The sequence below is a fragment of the Lathamus discolor genome, chromosome 1 (genome assembly GCF_037157495.1).
Source record: "Lathamus discolor isolate bLatDis1 chromosome 1, bLatDis1.hap1, whole genome shotgun sequence".
NCBI classification, from domain to species: domain Eukaryota; kingdom Metazoa; phylum Chordata; class Aves; order Psittaciformes; family Psittacidae; genus Lathamus; species Lathamus discolor.
In genome coordinates, this window is record NC_088884.1 from 59,445,226 (window position 1) to 59,465,502 (window position 20,277).

The window sequence follows — 20,277 nt, forward strand, 5'->3', positions numbered from 1 at the left end:
CTATGGAAGCTGAAATCTGCAGCAGTGAAGTAGGGTGGTTGCAAAAGATTGAGCTAACACTTTCCGAAAGATCAGGTAGCGAGGCCAAAGGAAATCAAGTATCAGAAGTGGGGCCCTGAGCCTAGAAATGTAATCAAAGCCTGGGGAAGAGTTTAGCAAATGCCGGGGTCAGCAGTGCAAGTGTGGAGCAAAGCTGGAGAGTCCTTGAGCATATGAACTAAGCGCCAGCTGCGGCCAGACTGAACTGATGATGAGTCTCTGCTGAGCAGCTCAGGAGTTACCACCAGACTCTTTCCTCCACAGGAGATGCCTGGGATGGAGTGATCTGAAGGAGCTCTTTATTCACTGGAAAACCATCCGATCAAAAATCTATAATGCATCAGGATTTCTACTTTACCCAGGTAAAAACCATTGACACAGCTCTTACAACAGCATATTACTGTGGGGGAGAATAAAAGAGCTGAGAGCGCTCAGTAAGAGAAGAGCTCCAAGGTTCACAATCCCCAAATATTAATACATAATTGAAAACATATGCATTATTGTATTTCTTTAAGAATATAAATATATAATGAGAATTTACACCAAGAGGCCACATTTTTATTTATTTAGGAAACAAGTTGAATTCTGCTGGAATTGCTCCATACAATGGACGTTCCAGGAGTTAACAGTGCACAGATTTCTTTGAAGTGCCACATTCAGAGCAAATTAACATGGTCTTAAAAGCCAGTTTCAAGACAACTCTCCCACAGACAGAAGGTATTGGCTGTGAAACAGAACATGAGACATGAGGCATCGCGTGACATCAGGTAGCACATTCCTGTTTATTTGCCTTTCTTCAAGAAATCTTAACTCACCATTGGGCAAAGGAGTGCATACAAGATGTACCAGATTAAAATAGGCTTCTTTATCACCAGATTCTGTGGCACGAAGGCCCACAGACTCTGGGCTTTTTTTGTTTTTTTTAAAAGGATATGTTTTTACTTTGGCTGAGGTGTTACAGTTCAGAGAACAACCTGCCGTCTACAGGAAATCTCTTGAGAAAATTAAAAGTGAACACAGCTATTTGCTAGGCTGTTTTACTGAACAAACACTGCCAGCTGTACTAATAGCATTTCACCAGACACTTGTCAGCTTCTGAACCCCTACGTTTATAAAGACAACAGGAAATCCAACTGCAAAGTGATGGAGACAGGGAGAAATGGCACTGGAGTTTCTTCCCCCTTGCAGCAAATTCCTGCCTGCTGTAAGCTTGTGTCTGTGTACTTCAGTACAGATGTGATGACCTACAACAGAGGTTCTGCCCTAGACATACATAGCTTGCCCATAGTCCGACTCAATGTGCTAGTAACTTTCATGTATTATATTAAACTCCAAGGTTTGTCTCCTAATGTCCTTCACATGATGCTCTGTCTGCTCACATCCACATTGTACGCTGATGAATTGGAGCAGCCTCGGCCAAAATCAATAAAAATGCCTTCAGAATCAGAGTCAATTGACTCCAAAATCTGATCCACTATGTTCTCAGGGCTGGAAGAGGGAACTGGAATCAAGGAAGGGTCCCTGTCCAGCTCAAAAGACCTATGTGGGTCATCCATTGAGTGGAAGAGTCCTTTCTGTTGCTCAGCTGTGCTGAGTTTGCTAGAGCATTGCACTGACCCGGTGCTGGGCCTCTCCTGGTCTCCTGACAGCGAGCTTTTCGTGGCTGTCATGGAGCTCTTGGAACCGTTGTCCATGATGGTGGTGAGGTTGGAGTACCCCTGGAGCTCTAGGCAGGAGGTCATTTCCGAAACAGAGTGCCTTCGGATACCTGTTCCATTGGCAGCCATGCCCTCAGTTTCATACTCAGCCACTGGTGTCAGCAGTGGATTGTTGTAGCTTTTCGATCGCACCACAGGGTTCTTGGCAAGGATGTCACCCGATTTTGAACGCCTGAAGAACCGCTTTTCTGTGAACAGAGGAAGATCCAGAGTAAGATCTTCGAAGTCACCTGTTATCATGGTACTAATAATTACAAGTGTTAAAAAGTCATACCCCTGATCTTTTCCTGTATGACAGACCCCTTTATAAGGGAATACATTTTGTTAGCTTAGTAGATCAATGGGCTTCAGATTTCCTAGATTTCTTTAGCATATTGAAGACCCCAAACCTGTCTTTACAAATAATAGCTGAGATTTCCTTATATTCATACAACTTCAGCAGCTGGAGTAAACCAGTAAATATTGCGGGAGACCTGATATAAAATTGCAAATACTTTCTTGAGGCAAGAACAGAAAGTGCAGTTCTGTTCTTGTTCAGGCTGTGAAGGTCATCACTAATTTCTAATACCTGAAATTTTAACTTTTCTACCTCCGCAGGAAAATCAGGTGTCTTCAAATCTAGGGCACAAGGATTAATACAGGCATTTTTACTAAAGAACTTAGATTCAAAGCATCATTCAGAGACCACAGAAGGAGAGAGCACCAAGAGTGTTCGGAAACATTAACTGGAAGGCAGTGCCCATAGAAACGTTTTTTGGGGAGCAAACCTGCACTTAATGCGGCAGTGACTGTACGACTACTGCTGTTAACCAAGTGGGCTCTTTCCAAAGAATGAGCAGCAGGTGGCAGCAAGTCAGCACGGAGATCCTCCACCGGTGGTTCAGGGCTGGAGTGCTCTCCAGCAGCTACATCAAAATGACCATCATGCAAACTCACTGCCGACCTCAGTGCTCAGACTCACTTGTACTACAGAAAAAAGCGGTGTGAATAATAGGTCTCACTTTTGAAGCTTTCTTCCTGCTATTCACACTTTGCCATCCCCATGAAAGGGGCATGGCTAGAGAAAAGAACCTAATTACACTCTGAAAGTCAACCACTGCCACTACATATAAATTGCCTGCTTTAAGTCAGGCTGAAAACCACACTATTTCCTTTACAAATGACAGACTCCTCTAAAATTATGTATAAATTTGACACAAATTCCAATTATATGCTGTACTACTAAACCCACCAGTTTCTGAATTTAAGATTGTATTTTGCAGTCGTGTCTGCCAAAGTAGTGAAATCAACTGAGCCAAGTTCACTTTTTGGACTTTTTCTTTGTTAGGAGTTTGACCTGGCAAACAGAAAAGGTTCCCTGGGGCTGCCCTGCCACAGGAACACTGGCTTTTTTGCTCACACCAAGGCCTGAGTGGACAGAAAGGCTGGGTGTGCTGGCCAGGCAGGGAAGAAAAGAGGTCAGTGACCTCACCAGTCCCAAGGATGGTATGTCACGGCTTTAAATCATTCTACCAAAATAGTGGGACAGAACAAGGTGCGCTAGTTTAAATGCAGCAGACTTAGGCACTACACAGTCATGTAATATTACACATATTTTCTAACAATAAATTTCACTGGGGTTTTATGCTTTTTTTGAGTGTATTTTTTCTGCCCTAACTTACAAAAGCTTGTATTCTGAAAACATCAATTTAGGGTTCCTTTTAAATGCATGGGGCCTTTTAATGGCCAGCAATGAATACAAAGTAGTAATCCTGAGCCATTTTCCATGAATAATTGGCTTCTATTTACTCATGTAAAACTGATTTGTTTCTTTAACACCTAATGCAATACAACCATTTTTCCACTCAGTTTCAAGGGAAAATCATCTACCTTATTGACCATTTCTGACAAGCAAACAGATTAAATTGACTGCGCAGGAAACACACAATTGAACTTATTTTCCCCTCTGTTTTCTCTATTCAAGCAGGACATCTCAGTATTTATACTGAATTACTCAGGGACTACCGTATTTCCTTTTTGATTTATGCTGGTAGTATCCCCTTGCATTTTCAACAGATTGAATTACTACATGGGATATTCAAAAAACCTTCATCTTCATCAAATCTTGCCTTCGCTGAATGCTTCAGAGCTCAAAGAATCACAGAAAATAAGCCGGAAGGGACTCAAGAGGGTCCATCACTCAGCTTCTGCCACCAGGCAGGACCATGTTTCCCCACCTTGCTCCTTACAGATGCCTATGTACGTGATATCTATACAGAGCAGTGAAGATTTAACAGCCTCCAGAGGTGGTTTATGTGGCATTAGAGATTTTTCCTTCCATGTAATCTGAATTTCCCCTGCTATGTGTGGTCCACTTTGTTGTTTTTATCTTCAGTGGGTTGAAGAACGGTTTATTACCTTCTGCTCTGGAGAAAGCTTTTACATGTTTGAAGCCTTATCTGTTAGTCTTCTCTAAGACAAATTCCTACTCTATTTCCTGTTTTAAACAGTCTTGCATGATTTTTGAGCACTAATGAACAAGTACTACTCAGCACTCTATAGAAATGGCTTCTTGCTTCTTCCTCTCACTGTTCATAAAGCATCCTGTGTTAAAGCTCTCTCGCTAAAAGGAAATGCTAAACACACTCCAGAATCAGATTCATTTATGAGCACTGTTATGATGATCCGTTTTCATTTTCTGCCTCTGTAAAGTTCCACTGTGGCTTTGTACATTGCATAGAGCATGACCTTAGATAAGGAGCCTGACCATACTGAGTTATTACTGGCAGTCTCCACTTGTGTGGGCCCTGGCTTTGTGTGGACCAGTGTTTTGGTGAAGCCCCCTGTGCTGTGTCAAATCAAACCTCTGTTATTCTTACCCAAAATACAGGAAGAGTGTGTGAAGGGTCCATCACTGGAATACAGACCGTATGTGCCCAAGTAAGGAGAAACGACTTTCTGGATTAGGGATTCCAGTTTCAAATAATCTTCAGTCACACCTTTTGACTCGTGAACCCCCTGGAAGAGAGAAAATACCCAGATGAGCACCGTCCACTCCAACCATCAGCATTCATTGCTCAGCAGGGCAAATGGAATGGCAGCAAACATTTTCACTGAATTGTATAGCAAAGGTGAACTGTGATGTGATAATGGTTTGTTACTACAGCTGATTCCTCCTACTGTAAAGGCAAGAGATGAGTCAAAACAGAGAGACTCACCATGCAGGCACTACACAAATGCTCAGAAAGAGGCAGTAGCTACTTCCAGGGCATTTAAATGCAGAAAGGTACATCCTGCTTAGTGCAAAGGCACTCAGGGGGGAAGGAGCATGGGGTCTGTGAAGATGAATTGAAAACATCCCCGGTGCTTTTTTTGTTCAGGACGACTTCTTGAAGAAACCACCGCCGAGGGCTGCACTAGCGGCTGGTACCACAGGGTGTCACTGCCATCTAAGCAACACCAACACTGTTGCTCTGAGACACCCGGAAATGTTTCTTCCACGATATTTTCAGCAAGAAATATTTATAGTGAAGAGGTTTGTCTCTCTTTCCTCACCTCCTCCCTGGCACTTGCCATTATCGAGGCAAAAATCACATTATAATTATCATGGTAAGATTCACCCACAGGCAACATCTTTTGTCCTTAGCTGTTAACTCCGCACTTCCACACACAAATGGGCTTACAAGGCTGCAGAGGTGACAGGAAAACCCTGTGGAGCTGTAGTCCCCCTTCCACATTTACAGCTGCAGTGTGCATGCTTCTGCATTGTCTCAGGACAGCCCTGTATTACTCATGTGTAGGATTCTTCTTGCAATCCCATGTAAATTCACATTTTAGAGTGTTGCTATGTAGGCATATATTTGACATATCTTCTTTCAGAATTAAGATCCTAAATGTCATACTCAGCAAGAAGTTTGCTTGAATTTAGCAGAATTCCAGATTTCATAATACATCCCTGAATTATTGTAAAAAGAAGCAAGCTGGGATGAAAGCCTCCACAGAGCAATGTGCATATCAGATGAGTAAAATTGCAACAGTTCCTTCAGCATGTGAAAGGATCCTGATGTTCAGGGTGTATTCACTGCTCAGTATGATTCACCAGCCACTGTCTGCGGGCGACTATCAGCCTGCAACATGTTTGTGAATGGCTTACTTCACCTCCTGGCTGCTGCGATGCCTGAATGCTGCCTGGTGCTACTTGATGTAAGTTTATGAATGGAAAATAAATAATGGCCAGCAGTGAATGGATGAAATTTGGATTTCAGTTCAGTGGGTTTTAAATAATGAATAACAATCCTTGGAGATGTGCTATGTCCCACAAAACTTTGGGAGAATCACAAATATAAATACAAACACAAGGGCATATGCAGTGAATCTGAAAGCTTGCAAACACCAAAGTAACAGCAAAATGATCCCATAGCTATTCAACCAATTTATATCAGACAGAAATAACACAGGAATAATTCAGAACCCTTAGTAAAGATGCATATATTATTTCCAAGTCATTGTTGTCCTATATCAGAGAAAATGTTTTAAGTAACAGAAGGAAGGGTCTCAATTTTTATCATGTTGAAATCTGCTCCTGGGGTTTCCCTCATGTCTTGCTGGGATTTAGCCAAGATCTTTTCGGCCCTCAGAAGGGTGACATGCCTGCTACCTTACTACATATTCATGATTGCATCAAGCTCATAACCCACTGGCAAAGGCCAGTGTGTTAGGCCATCTGCTCCAGGCTCCCATACCAATTACATCTGGAATTAGTCTCCTAAATGTGATACATAATAGTAGTGGCAAAAGCCAGTGATATTTAGCATTGTTCATGCTTACACTTCTTGGTAAGGTTTTATTTACTTTTCTGACATTAAAGTATTTTTGATGTGAAATAGGATAACTAAATATCAGCTGTGGAGAATGAAACCCTGTAAGTCACCAGTACCACGCTGCCCATAAAATGACTTTTACCACTAGCAGAACTACGACAGTGTATGAGTGATAAATGTGTCCTTGCCCAGTCGTAAGGCTGATTTCCTATCAGCCTTACATGCCTGAAAAGTTCTTTTGGTTTCCCTCTTGCCTGTGACTTATCTGTTCTGGTACACAATCTTGCTTCTCTGATGAAATGCTTCAAAAGCCCAAGCTGTTTTCTGCATTGACTGATGCTCTAGCAGGAATACATGGAGGCTTTCAGCAGCTCTGTTGGGTTGGGGAAGGCTCCTGGGGTGAGCTTACAGGTTGAAAACTTGACCCCAAGGTTCAGGTGCTGCAACACTCCCATCACAGGGCATAGATTTGCCTTGTCCCCACCACTGTTGACCTGCAGTTGCTGTGCCTGGAGAGCCTATTGGCTCAGTGCTCCTGAGGAACATCTTATTCTCTCAAAATCCCAACTCCCTAACCACTTGCATCAGCTTTTTCTTCAGCCTTGCCCTAAACCTTCAATCCTGGTCTCCCAAGAGTAGAGCTAATCTCCACCCCACTTTTCACTTCAGCCTCTTTCAGTTCCCACCTTCAAAGTGAAGAGGCTACAAAACACCACCTTTACTACATAAAGCTCCAAGTATTAACACAGTCTGCCATTAGTCTTATTCCTCAGCTCTGCGATCATCCATGGAATGCTTTTCAAAACATACTGAAAAGTCATAAAACATCTGGTGTTCGCTGGAGCCATGGTGACTTCTCTTCAGCCATTGCACCTTGGCACAGATGTGCTGTATCCACCTGTGATATCCTTCCTGTGTTGGCCATTGTTCCAGGCCTTCCTGCAGGAGCCCAATGGGACAGCTCCCTTAAACCATTTTCTCAGTGTGGAGCTCCTGTGAGAGCAGGACTGTAACAAGCTGCAGACCATGTCCTGAACTTGTAAGTGTTTTTCCTGCATTCCTTTCTGCTGTGTTATTCAATGACAAACATCCTCCAGGCCTCTATTTAACCAAATAGAAGTACATCCCGATAGTCAGCAAGGACTTTCTCAGCTTTCCAGACCTAAACCATTCCACACAACGACACCATCACTTATTTATTAATTACTCCAGTGGAAGTGGCCCAGAGGAGTGTCTCAGAGCAAGGTCAGAAGTAAGCTGGGGCCACCTCTGCCTGGCTGCAGCCCCTGCTCAGGGCCAGAGTAGCACCATCACTGCATGCCACTCACAAAGCCAAATGTCCCCTGACCTAGAGCGAGCTGGTCCTTGCTGCAGCTGTGTTAACATGACATGTCTGGGAAATGTCCTGACCCAGGTGTCTGGGCTGTAGGCTGTCAAAGGTTGGGTCATAGGGTGTAAGGCAGCCCCTGCTCCTCTTCATGAGCTCTTAAGATCATGGACCAGGAAGAAGGTAGCTGCAGGTTCACACATCAGCTCACAACAGGTTAGCTGAGATATACCAAAGGTAGTAACAAGGTCAGGGGTGCCTCACAACCCTATTGAGAATGAGGGGCTTTACAATTCAGCAATTCTTCCAATTTCACTTCTTTAGTGAAACCCAGGCATGGCTGGGCTGCCCTTGGTGCAGCTGAAGGGTGGCCAGAGCAGGGGCTTGCTGTGGCACTGGCACCTCTGAACCAACTAGTAGTGGGGCATGAGGAACAGCAAGTGTCTGAAATGGTGACTGACCTGCCAATTCTTGTTACCAGAGCAGCATGCAAACCTCACTTCAGAGGGTACTGTAATTTAGCACCATATAGGGCTGAAGCAGGCAAGGAGCTTCAAGGGCAAGGATGAACACCTTCTTAAAGCAGACCAGTTGTAAGAGGGTGGGGGAAGCTTTTTGTTTGCTTTAGCTGTCAGCTCCAAGGGTGCATTTAAACTTTTCTCTCCACCAGAGGTTTCCACCCCATGCATTGTGCCGTATGTAAAATCACTTGTTCATGTGACACCACATTCAGTGGAAGGCACTTCTGGTGGAAGTTTAGTATGAAGCAAAGTATGGTTATAAATGCTTCATATATCTATGTGTAAATATGTATAGATATACATGTATAGATATCTGTGCATCTGTCTACATGGTTATCTATATATATTTAAAGATATATGGAGTCCTTTTTAGACCCTTTCTCAAATTTGTGATTGTGCTTATATAGGCAAATTAGCTTCATTGTATAGCCAACTTGTGATTGTTATCCATGTCATACAATAGTTTCTGAAAAACTGATGGCAGGACTTAAAAGCCACCAATAAAATAATAAAAAGTATTTTCTTGTTATTGTGGCAGCTCATGGTTCTTCACATACTTACTACTTGATGCCTGACTAGTTTGGCATGTCACTATACAGCAATAAAGCAAAAGTCATACCTAGCAGGCTGGCTGCTTAGCTTGCACGAAGCTATATCATAATCTGGAGGAAAGAAGAAAACTTGTAATATTATCAGTAAAACAGACTCTAACCTTACCTTTAATTCAATATTTACTCTTCAGACATGCAAAAATCTTACTTTAAAAGATAACTGTGACCTTTCATGAACCCAATTGCATTTTAGCAGTAGAGTTTCATGCTTCTCTGCAAGTATGAGATGTATCTATTAAATTCCTTTCAAAGGCCTTGCCTGACCTATTTATTTCTCAATTGAGGGACAAAATAGCTCAATATCAAATAGCTGCAAGTACCTTAGTACTTCTGGAGGAATGTAGCTGCTGGATCAAATGCTCATCTTGGTCATACTGTTTTGAAATGCAACAACAGTCACCTCATTATCTTTGGAAGGATTATAATGTAACATTATGACAAGAGTCCGCCCTACTCTCAGGGCATGGATAACGGTGATTTCAGTCCTGAATATGTGAATACCATTGCAAATGGAAAAGGTCTATGCTCAGCATCAAGAGCAGAGAAAGGTTATTTCTGCATGTAACGTTATCCAAGTCCTTTACTTCATTAACCTGTAATTAAATCATATAGAAACAGAATTGTATGTAGTAGTCTCAGAGCATTAAAAGGACCCTATACACTACTATTTTTGATACACAAATCTGTACACACTCTCAGAAGGGCCTTATACCCTAAAGAGTACAGGTTATTGAGGTAACTACTCTGTGAAGTTACTGTTCCGTCTGCTGCACTGTGGCACCAACCACATGCAAACCCCCTATTACTGCACTCAAGAATGTTGCTGGAACAAACATTCCTTGTGTTTGGGAACAAAACCCCATGAGTCAAAACTGTAAGTCATTCCAGCAAGAATGGACACACTGAACCACTCAGGTTTCCATCCCTGTTAATTAAGTCAGTTAACCACAACCTCCTTCCTACTGAGTTTTTAAAGGGCACAAGGCTTCTTGTAAAAGCACAGAGGAAAGAATACATTTGTCTTTTGGCACTGAAAATAAACAAATGTGTTCAGAAGAATAGCTGGGGTTTCTGTAACCCCACATAAGGCCACAGGCTCCTTTTTCAAGATATAGAACTTCTCTAAGCTTCAAAATGGTCCTAAAGCGAAGGCCACTCTAAACAGGCATTTAAGGACTTGAAGAGTCCTCCTTAAGCACAACATTAAACCTTCCCTGAGGCTAAGGGTAGTTATTTATCTCCCTAGCCTTTTGAATGCTGTACAACAAAGATGAATCGTTTTGACCATTTTTTAATGAACATATATTTTAACAAAAGATACTATTAAGCCATTATCAACATTGTATCTAAGCACAGGGTACATGACTTGCAAATCTGACAGAAACTGAAATTATTTTGGTAACATTTGCCACAACTTTTCTTAAGAAAGAAATAAAAAAATGTTAAAAAAAAAGAAGTATCAAATGTCCTTCCTTTGTTTTACCATGGCAATGAAACAACCAAAGTCATAACCCTTGATTTCTATATCCTATTATATCATTTTTTAACACCCTCTTCTCTTTACAGAGAGTGAACAGTGACAGTGGCAGGTAGAACTGCCATCAATCCAACTCGGGGTAAGATGCAAGCCTGCCTGCTTGCCTCTGTCCCTCTGCAATGAGACTGGCATTGCTACATGGCCACCAAGGCTCCAGCTCTGTCTTTTTATTCATTACCATAACTAGAGTCCCTTAATTTGTGGTTAAAAAAAAAAAAAAAAGAAAAAAGAAGACACCTAGAATGTAACCGGATAGTATCAGCATTTCCAGACAAATGCTCTGAAATGACCACAAACTGGGCTGCACTGAGCCCAGCCCATCGGAAAGGAATTCAGACTGTGAGTTGCAAAGGAGTGCAGAAATTAATCATCTGCCTTCTACCACTTTTCACCTGGTGTTGGCTACTTCACTTCCTCAGGCTCTGGTAAAAAAACCCAGACATGAAGCAACCCCCAAAGACAGTCACACCACAGAAAACTGTTTAGACTGCTGCTGGTCTGGTATGTTATTAGGCAGTGCAGCTCAATTAGGACTCAGAGGCTTCCCATGCTCTTGTGAGCAGATGTAGGACATCTTATGGAAAACACCTGGCTCATGAAACTCTGGCATGTGGCAGAAAGGGAGCTTGTGTATCATTTGCTGCTTATGCCTCTTGCTTCTCACCCCAAAAACTGGATGCAAAGCTGAGCATCTCCTTTTCACCTGCACTAGGGAGCAAAGAGGTGGCAAACCCTTGCTGTTTCAGTGGCAAATCCCCGCTGTTAACAGCCTGCCCAGGGAGATCAATAACAAAATACAGCCCCAGAAACAGAGTCTGCTCTTGGGCCACTGAGCAGGTTGCTTCATTTTCTGTCCCACTGCTCTGCGAATTACAGCCTGCTCACGAGTGCTTCCTAGCACAGCACTAAGTAGAACAAAGATGAATTTTTCTTCCCAAGTGGGAAGAGTGGCCAGCATAACAATGGTACATTCACCACTGCACCCAACTGTCTTGAAATCTTGGGAACTGGTGGGTTACATTGACTTAAAAATTATTTACCAAAAAAAATCCTGAAATGCATCACCCTCTTGATGGCAGGCAAGGCACCAGACCAGAGAACTGAGCACATAAATCACAACAGTTGGATACAAAAGAGCTACAGCTAAAGCTGTCACGTCCTCTGGCTATCAGGCACACTTCAAGGGTGATGTCTCACACAGGCCAAAAGGCTAGAAATAAACATAGCTGCTGGCTGTTCTTTTTGCTACCTACCTGCTTTCTGTTGATGCTTGGCTCATGTTATTCTACTTTGGTTTCATAGCTGGATTTCCATATGGCCATCACTCTCTCATGCCTGACTCCTTTTGTTTCAACCTTCTGCTTTGTCCCTTTGACATCTGCTGTTTCATAATACCCCACATCCATCCCAATCTCCTCTTTCAGGCCTTGTGCAAGCTCTCCATCATATGCTGAGCTCCTCTGCTGTATAAGCCTCCCTGTATTCATCTTTACCACAGGCTGCTTTGATTCTGCTGAGACAACTGCAAGTTGCCCCAGATAACTCCCCAGTCATCCATCTGAAAATAATCATAAACTTCTATTAAACACCAAACTGCTTTTAACTGACCAGCAGTAACTTAGCATTTTGCTGAGTACTTAGAAAAGGTTGTAGGTCCTCTACAGTTTACAGTTATGACTAATGTCATTACTAGGTTACCACGAGTAACATCTAGAAATGGTGCTATCACACAGTCCACTTGCTTCTTTATCACAGAGTATTATAGGACCATTTACCTAATAAATTACACATCAAAAGATATCTCCCATTTTTAAGTGTACCTAACAACTGGATGTAACTGTGGGAACTACTAAATGCCCACCTGCAAATGTAGGTGTGCTGAAGTATACACTGGTCATTGATCAAATGACATAGCACTCAACTTTAGCATTGATGCTTCAGCTGATCAGCATGTTTACATGAGTGAGTATTGGTACACAAGACTGCCTTCTATTTCAACTGACAAACTGCTGGATGGCTTTTAAATGAAAAATAAAATATAATAGAATGTGAATAAGATAAAACATAAACAAAATCTCTCTTCTCTGAGGTCAGGGTGGGCAAAGGAAGCAGGACCCAAGCCCAGCACCCTGCCAGGAGTGGACATGGCACTGAGGGAGGTACAGCATGTCTTGGTGCTTTACATGGGAGTAGCTCTATCACAGGGGACACCAAGCAGGAACAGCCATGAGCTAGATCCTGTGTTACCAACCTCTAGACTCAGGGAGGAAAGGAGTAAAATCCAGACTTCTGGATTATTTAGTTGAGTCATTTCAGCAATGACTACACTTGGTGACCTGATGGCCAAGAAGAGCGAAGTTCTCTGCCCATGGGACAGAAAGCGGCTGTATACAACTCATGGCCAAATAACACTCCCTGGACCTCAGTCTGCTGGGGCATCCCCTCATGGCTGGCCTCCACCCTAGTCTACCATCAAAAAGGTGTGACCTACCACCTGTTGAAGCAGTCCTGACCTAGTGCTATGTGAAAGGAAACACGCTGCCAGAAGAGTTTACAGGGTCAGACCCAAATGTAAATGAGGTCCTGGCCTCATGTACTGCCCTGTCTTAGCCACAGAGGAAAACAGCTAAGAAATATAACTACTTTCTGCTTAAAAGCAGCAGATTCCTTGGAGGAAAGGAAAATGCATTAAGAACCACATTTCTTTCTTTAACTGACAATAGGTCAAATCAATACATCTGAAAGAAACACACATGCAGTGGTGTTAAACTAACAAACACTAGATAATAACAGCTGCCCAGCTACTCCCAGGGAAAACTGAAATTAAAAGTCACAAGACATACCACAAGGCAGACACAGAATAATATCTATAGTGAAAACACACATAATTCAGCCAACACTGCTGGTGGAGAATTGGCAAGTGCACACCCTGGTGACCACATAAACAGCAAGATCTACTTCTTATTTTAGTCAAAGAGATAGCAGCAGCCTTGCCTGTAAAAGATTTGGAAGACAGTGTCCTTACAGGCCATCACTATCCCATTTTGATGCATGTAACACCTTTCACTGCATCACATCTAGCCTTCCAAAACCTGAGCGACACAGAGCAACCTGGTCACAGGGCAGGCAGATCACTGTGGGGTGGAATTGAAGACAAATGGGCTACCAGTCCTTGCCATGTGCACCACTAGTAGCACAGCATGTGCTCCTGGTTTTGATACATGTGCATATTCTGGACTGAGGTCTGCATGCCTTCATCGTGCTTTGCACACACTTAATATCTAATAGCTAACCATCTAATCTTTACTGATATTGCAATGCTCAAACACAAACCTAAGGCAGTGAAGTTATGTTACCGTTTGCTTGGTTGAGGAAAGGTTTCAGGGGTGGTCCTCAGGTGTGTAAAAGTTTTGTTTTCTCTACACCACTGTGGCACTTTCATTGACCAAATCCACACAGCCTCATGCTTTGGAAGAGACCACAGTGCTGTTTAGAGCTGCTGCTCTTACTGCACCATGGAGCAACATTGTGGGAGTCTCCCACTCGCATTTACTCCAGCTGACATGCACAACACTCTATTGAAGAACTCAAAGATCTTGCTTTCATAACCCCTGCAGGAATCCCCTGAGCTCCAAGACAAAATCAGGAAGCCCAAATAGGTAGAGATATTGGGCCCTCTCACCCCTAACTGCCCAACTGTTTCCTGGGAGTTAGCCCTGCAAAGCAAATCCCCAGTATTATACAAATGATTACACTTGTAGGGCAGCAGAGTAAACTTGTGGAGGTATCAGATGTGATAACAGATTCTTCTCAGCCTTTGCAATCTTGACACCAATGGTAACCCACTGCACAGAATCATCTGTGCAGTGTCAGACCAAACGTTAACTAAATTCAACATTTTCTTGCTAACAGTGATAGCAGGAGAAGTGCACAGACAAAAAGAAGAAATAAGGCACGCTCAGCGTGGGCTTTCCTGTAGAATACATTTGTGCTTCTGGCAAAGAATGATGTAAAAACTTTGTGCATGGGACTTTGCAGTAGCCCTTAAGCATAAACAATATGTGCTAGAAATTATTCAACCAACAAGATGAAGATGGTCAATAATTGATAGCATAACTAGCTTCCAGAAATAAAGAACCAAAATAACTACTGAGCTCTCTGAACAGGGGAGGAGATAGATTTCTTTGGTACTTTTACTAACTGCTTTTCTTACGTAGTTGCAGCCTTCCAGGTGAGTGCAATGCTGAACCTTTCTGCTGTCTGACAGAGAAGGACCAAACTGTTAGCAACAATTATTCAGCTTAACTCTGAATGCTAATTGCAGTTTACTATGTTGACTGGCATCAGCTGGCAGTCCAGCCCAAACCAGCAAGGGTGGAAACGGTGTGAAAACAGGTCCATGGAGAGAGTGAAGAATTTTTCCATGTATATTGATGAAATCCTGATGTTCACAGTATGACAGAATGGCTGAGGTTGGAAGGGACCTCTGGAGTCACCTGGTCCAACCCTGCTGCTCAAGCAGAGCCACCCAGAGCAGTTGCCCAGAACCATGTCCAGGTGGTTTCTGAATGTCAACAAGCATGGAGATGCCTCCACCTCTCTGGGCAACTTGTGCCAGTGCTCAGTCACCCTCACAGTAAGACTGTGTTGCCTTATGTTCAGACACATCCTCCTGTATTTATTTTGTACCAATTGCTTCTGGTCCTGTTGCTGAGCACCACTGAGAAGAGCTTAGCTTCATCTTTATATTCCTGTTTCAGGCATTTGTTGGATTGATAAGATCCCCCTGAGCCTTCTCCAGGCTGAACAGTCCCAGCTCTCTCATAAGAGATACTCCTGTCCCTTTATCATCTTCATGCTCCTTTGTTGGTCTCTCTCTGGCGTATCCATGTCTTGTACTGAGGAGCTCAGAACTGGACGCACATGTGACCTCAAGAGTACTGAGGGGAAAGATCACCTCTCTTGTTTAACGCAGACCAGGGTATCATTAGCCTTTTTTACAACAAGAGCACACAAAGAGTTGTGATCAATGGCTCAATGTCTGGCTGGAGACCAGTAACGAGTGGTGTCCCTCAGGGATCAGTGTTGAGACCGGTCTTGTTCAACATCTTTGTCGCTGACATAGACAGTGGGATTGAGTGCGCCCTCAGCAAGTTTGCTGATGACACCAAGCTGTGTGGTCCGGTTGATATGCTGGAGGGAAGGGATGCCATCCAGAGGGACCTTGACACGCTTGTGAGGTGGGCTGATGCCAGCCTTATGAAGTTCAACCATGACAAGTGCAAGGTCCTACACCTGGGTCGGAGCAATCCCAGGCATGGCTACAGATTGGGCAGAGAAGAGATTCAGAGCGGCCCTGCAGAGAAGGACTTGGGGGTGCTGGTCAATGAGAAAATGAACATGAGCCGGCTTCAGTGTGCGCTCATAGCCCAGAAAGCCAACCGCATCCTGGGCTGCATCAAAAGGAGTGCAATCAGCAGCTCGAAGGAGGTAATCCTGCCCCTCTCCTCTGCTCTCATGAGACCTCACTTGGAATATTGTGTGCAGTTCTGGTGTCCTCAACATAAAAAGGACATGGAACTGCTGGAACAAGTCCAGAGGAGGGCCACAAGGAGGATCAGGGGACTGGAGCACTTCCTGTATGAAGATAGGCTGAGAAAGTTGGGGCTGTTCAGCCTGGAGAAGAGAAGGCTGCGTGGAGACCTCATAGCAGCCTTCCAGTATCTGAAGGGGGCCTATAGGGATGCTGGGGAGGGACTCTTCGTCAGGGACTGTAGTGACAGGACAAGGGGTAACGGGTTAAAACTTAAACAGGGGAAGTTTAGATTGGATATAAGGAGGAAATTCTTTACTGTTAGGGTGGTGAGACACTGGAATGGGTTGGCCAGGGAAGTCGTGAATGCTCCATCCCTGGCGGTGTTCAAGGCTGGGTTGGACGAAGCCTTGTGTGGGATGGTTTAGTGTGAGGTGTCCCTGCCCATGGCAGGGGGTTGGAACTAGATGATCTTGAGGTCCTTTCCAACCCTAACTATTCTACGATTCTATGATTGTTAGCCCACACTCTTCTACTAGCTTCAATGAGGCTCAGCATTTCTGGAGGGCTCTCCAACTGAGAGCTTAAAGTCCCATAAAAATGAGTAAACTCTGGCAGCTCACTAAGAGAGACTACAAGATCAGTCAGTCCATTTTGAAGAGACATCTGGGTCAAAAGAAACACCCTCCAACAAAGTAACTGGGAGCAGAAAGGGGTCAAGGACTGAAAGTTTATTCTTCCTGCTCCTGCTTCTAGCCCACTTGTCTGTGTTTGCCAGGACAGACTATTTCAGGTACTTCCTCCTGGGTTTCCCTGGTGATTCAGACCACTTTCATTCCAAGCAGACAACTTGGGTCATTTTTTTAACCTTTAGGAAACAGAATCAAAACAGAATCAAGCCTGCTTCAAGCAGGGATGAGATTTTGTTTTGTTCAGGCAAGTGTTGACTAAGCTGAACCTGATCTGCTTAAACTACTTGTGCCCTCTTTCCTGTGGAGGGTTTCTCTGCAGCAGTCCAAAGCAGAATGAGAAAATGTGCCTGAGTTGGGGGGAAATAGAGGACACATCTTTGCAGACTGGAACAAGCTGGAAGAAAGCAGTTTCCCCTATCAGAGGGCAGTCTCAGTCCAATGGAGGAGGCTAAGAATTCGTAATGGACTCATTTTCAGTAAACCTCTAAGACTGCATTATGTGTGTCCACAAACAGGTATATCTCACAGTGGGAGGAAATGTGAGAAGTGGGACTTGTACGTCAAATTCTCAATTGCTTTTAGGCAGAATAATCCCTGTTATGTTAACAGTTTTATACTGGTTTAGAACCACAGGAAGCTGTGCCCTATACATTACATGTCCACTCCTAGGCACCGGTATCCTTTTTGCATAGTAAGGACAGATGTAGCTGCACAGTTCATGGCTGTATTGTTATGAGCCCTCGGTAGTGTTGCCTCACAATATATTTTCCTCTCTTTATTTTATCCTAAGCTGCTGGCGCACTGGTAAAGCCTAGAATATCTGAAGGGTTAAATCATGTCTTGTCTCATCTCTGCTTCTTGTTTTTCTCATAGCAACAACGTTCACCGGAGGGAGAGGCAGAGAAGCTTGCCATTGCCATATTGACAGAAGTCAGCACTTCAGATCCTTGTGACTGCCTCAGAAATAAAGATCTTGTCATATTCACTTTAATCTCGTGCAAGTGCCAAGTTATGTCAATGTCAGCGTGAGAAGCTGCAATGTCTCTCTCTTCCTTTCACTGGTGGCACTGAGACACAGACAAAAGATAAGAAAGACAAAACACCCAGACACAGTTTGTGTTCAGCTGGTGAGAGAGTTTTTCAAATGGCTTGGCTGCAGAAAGATAGCAATAGGATTTTTCTTTCCAGAAAGGATCAAAGACTACGAACAGGCTAGTCTTCCCGTGACCCACAGAAATCCAGTATATTATATCCCTTTAAACTGTTACTAGACATTTTAAATGCAAAAGACAAAGCAGAAGATGAAGACCGAAGATAAGTAAGATATGAAATGATTAAAAGTAAGGAAGTCCCTTTGAGGACTTAAGTACTGTGCTTAGGATCCTGCAGAAGCTGAACAGCCAGTTTGCTAATAAAGATCCTACAAAATAATGGCATGCACTTTTGTCTTTCATAGTTTTAGGGCTAGAGGTTGTCTGCTTCCCAGCTAAGTGACTCCCCTGGGGAGTCTCATCTCACAGATGAGAGCTGCAATCATCTCAGTCAAATAAGGTAAAATGACTTTGAAACAACCCACCAAATGAATCTATGCAGAGGTAAGTGTCTCTGAAGAGCAGTTTATGGAATAAATTTGACCTGGAGTTAGTTTATCTGCATTTACAAATGCTTTACCACTGCCACATTGCACTCACAGGCAAGCACACACGTGCACAAAAGTGCTTGTGCAGCCCCATGCAGAGATCACCCTGTGAGTTACCAAATAATTAGATGTGATGTTTAATGTCCAAGAGAATAAAGCTTCTCATTTCCTTTTAGGCTCCCTCCTGAAGTTCTTGCTGATCTATACACATTAAGCTCATCTAACCTTGCTGGGGAATTGATGACTTTTAACTCTGAGCATTTGAATGCCTTTGACCTACTCTTGGCTCTGAGTGTTTTCTCATTTAACATTTATTAACATTTATTACAAGAAAATCCTTCTTGCATCTGTTTTCAGGTGGGTACTCATACAGAAAAAGGGATGGCAGAGCCCTCCCTCAGTGCATCCAGGCTCTTTGGAGGAGACATTCAAGAAAGGCTCTTGAAGAGCTGCAGACGTTAACTTTACTGTTGTTGCCTAATTGTGAGGATTTCTGATACTGCCTTTCACAGCCACACTCCCCTTTTAAATCAGTAATAAAAATTCATCCCTCAGCATCCTCCTTGCTGCCTCATCCTTTACAGGTGACTGAATCTACTCCATGAGTTTTCTTCTTTTCTGAAACACCCTTGAATAGACTGAGCAGATGTGTCAACTCTGCCTTCTGGATTTTTAAAGTATTTGCTATTTCTGGCAGCAACACCATTTTCATCACCAACAACTCATCCCCCTGAGCCAGAAAGCAGCAGATACCTCCAGATCACCTATTTCTCCCGGCTTAAGAAGGTGCATGGCTCAGACACCAAACAATGGCTCAGGCAACCAAACTCTCAGCACAGCTGCTTGCCCTCAGCCTGCTGCTTGTGTAGGCACAAGTAACCCACCAGGGTAACTGGAAAATGAGCAGTGCTTCATAGTAATTCTCTTGCACAAGGAGGTAGAGCGTCCATCAATCCCACATCACCTAAGTTTTGGAGACCAGGTGCCTGAGTGAGCCCTCCTGGCTTGCAGCAAAAGCTTTGCTGAAAGCAACACATTTCTACAGAATGATTTCAATAAAAATGTCTTTGCCAATTTAGAATACTTGGAAAGTGACTGGATCTAGAGCAGAAACCCTCTCTCAGCAAACCAGTGTGTAGTGGATAAAAAGAAACAAAGAAATACAAGCATACAAAATTTGAGTTTGCAGGCAGAGAGCACTGAGCAGAGTACTCCCCAGTTGCAAACAGCACACAGATTAGGGATATGATCGCAGGAGTGGCTCTGAAGGACAGCCCTTCCCTCCTTCGTCCCTACCACCCACTAGGGACATGCACTCTGGCAACTCCATGCTCTGGCAAAATTCAGCAGCATTCAGCAAGTCGTGGAACAACTGTGGTAGGTCTTTACGTAATGGAAACCTGTGTGGTTGAAACCAGCAGATGCCCTGACCTACCTCTTGTTGATATGACTCTAATGCTGCAATGAAAGTCCCTTTTTTTTCTCCTCAGTGCTGCTGGTGCTTTAATCTAATTCACAGAATATTACACAGCCAGCTCCTCAGAGCAAGCCTTCTCCTTGGTTCTGTTTTAAATGTTAACAACACAGCCACATATGTAACCATGTTCTAGAGCTTTCCAGGCAAAACTACTATGCAATTCCTCCTCTACTATACACAGGCTTTACTACACCTACATTAGCTTCATACTGCCTAAACATCTGTCCTCATGCCATTCAGACATTTTGAGAAACAGTGGAAATACCCCAATGCTTCTTCCAAGGTTTTATTCTCTTCATTTAAACAAGGAAACCACAAGAAAGGCTCATGAATGATACAGGAGGAATAAAGGATTTATTTTTTTTTTTTCTTGAAGCCCAACAG

The 20,277-nt window shown here is 43.4% G+C and overlaps 1 protein-coding gene across 6 annotated transcripts in view; it reads right to left on the reverse strand.

Moving 5' to 3' along the window:
* Positions 1–575: 575 nt before the first annotated feature.
* PRR5 (proline rich 5) overlaps positions 576–20,277 on the reverse strand; it is a 101,248-nt gene continuing 81,546 nt past the window's right edge. For 5 of the 6 annotated variants that reach the window (XM_065672962.1, XM_065672944.1, XM_065672947.1 and 2 more), the window contains 2 exons: positions 4,616–4,754; positions 576–1,945 (listed from right to left, as the gene is read on the reverse strand). In XM_065672962.1, the coding sequence (XP_065529034.1) occupies positions 1,395–1,945; positions 4,616–4,754 (690 nt within the window). In that variant the 3' untranslated portion in view covers positions 576–1,394. The remainder of the gene's footprint in view (positions 1,946–4,615; positions 4,755–20,277) is intronic. The other variant, XM_065672952.1, reaches the window with a different exon arrangement.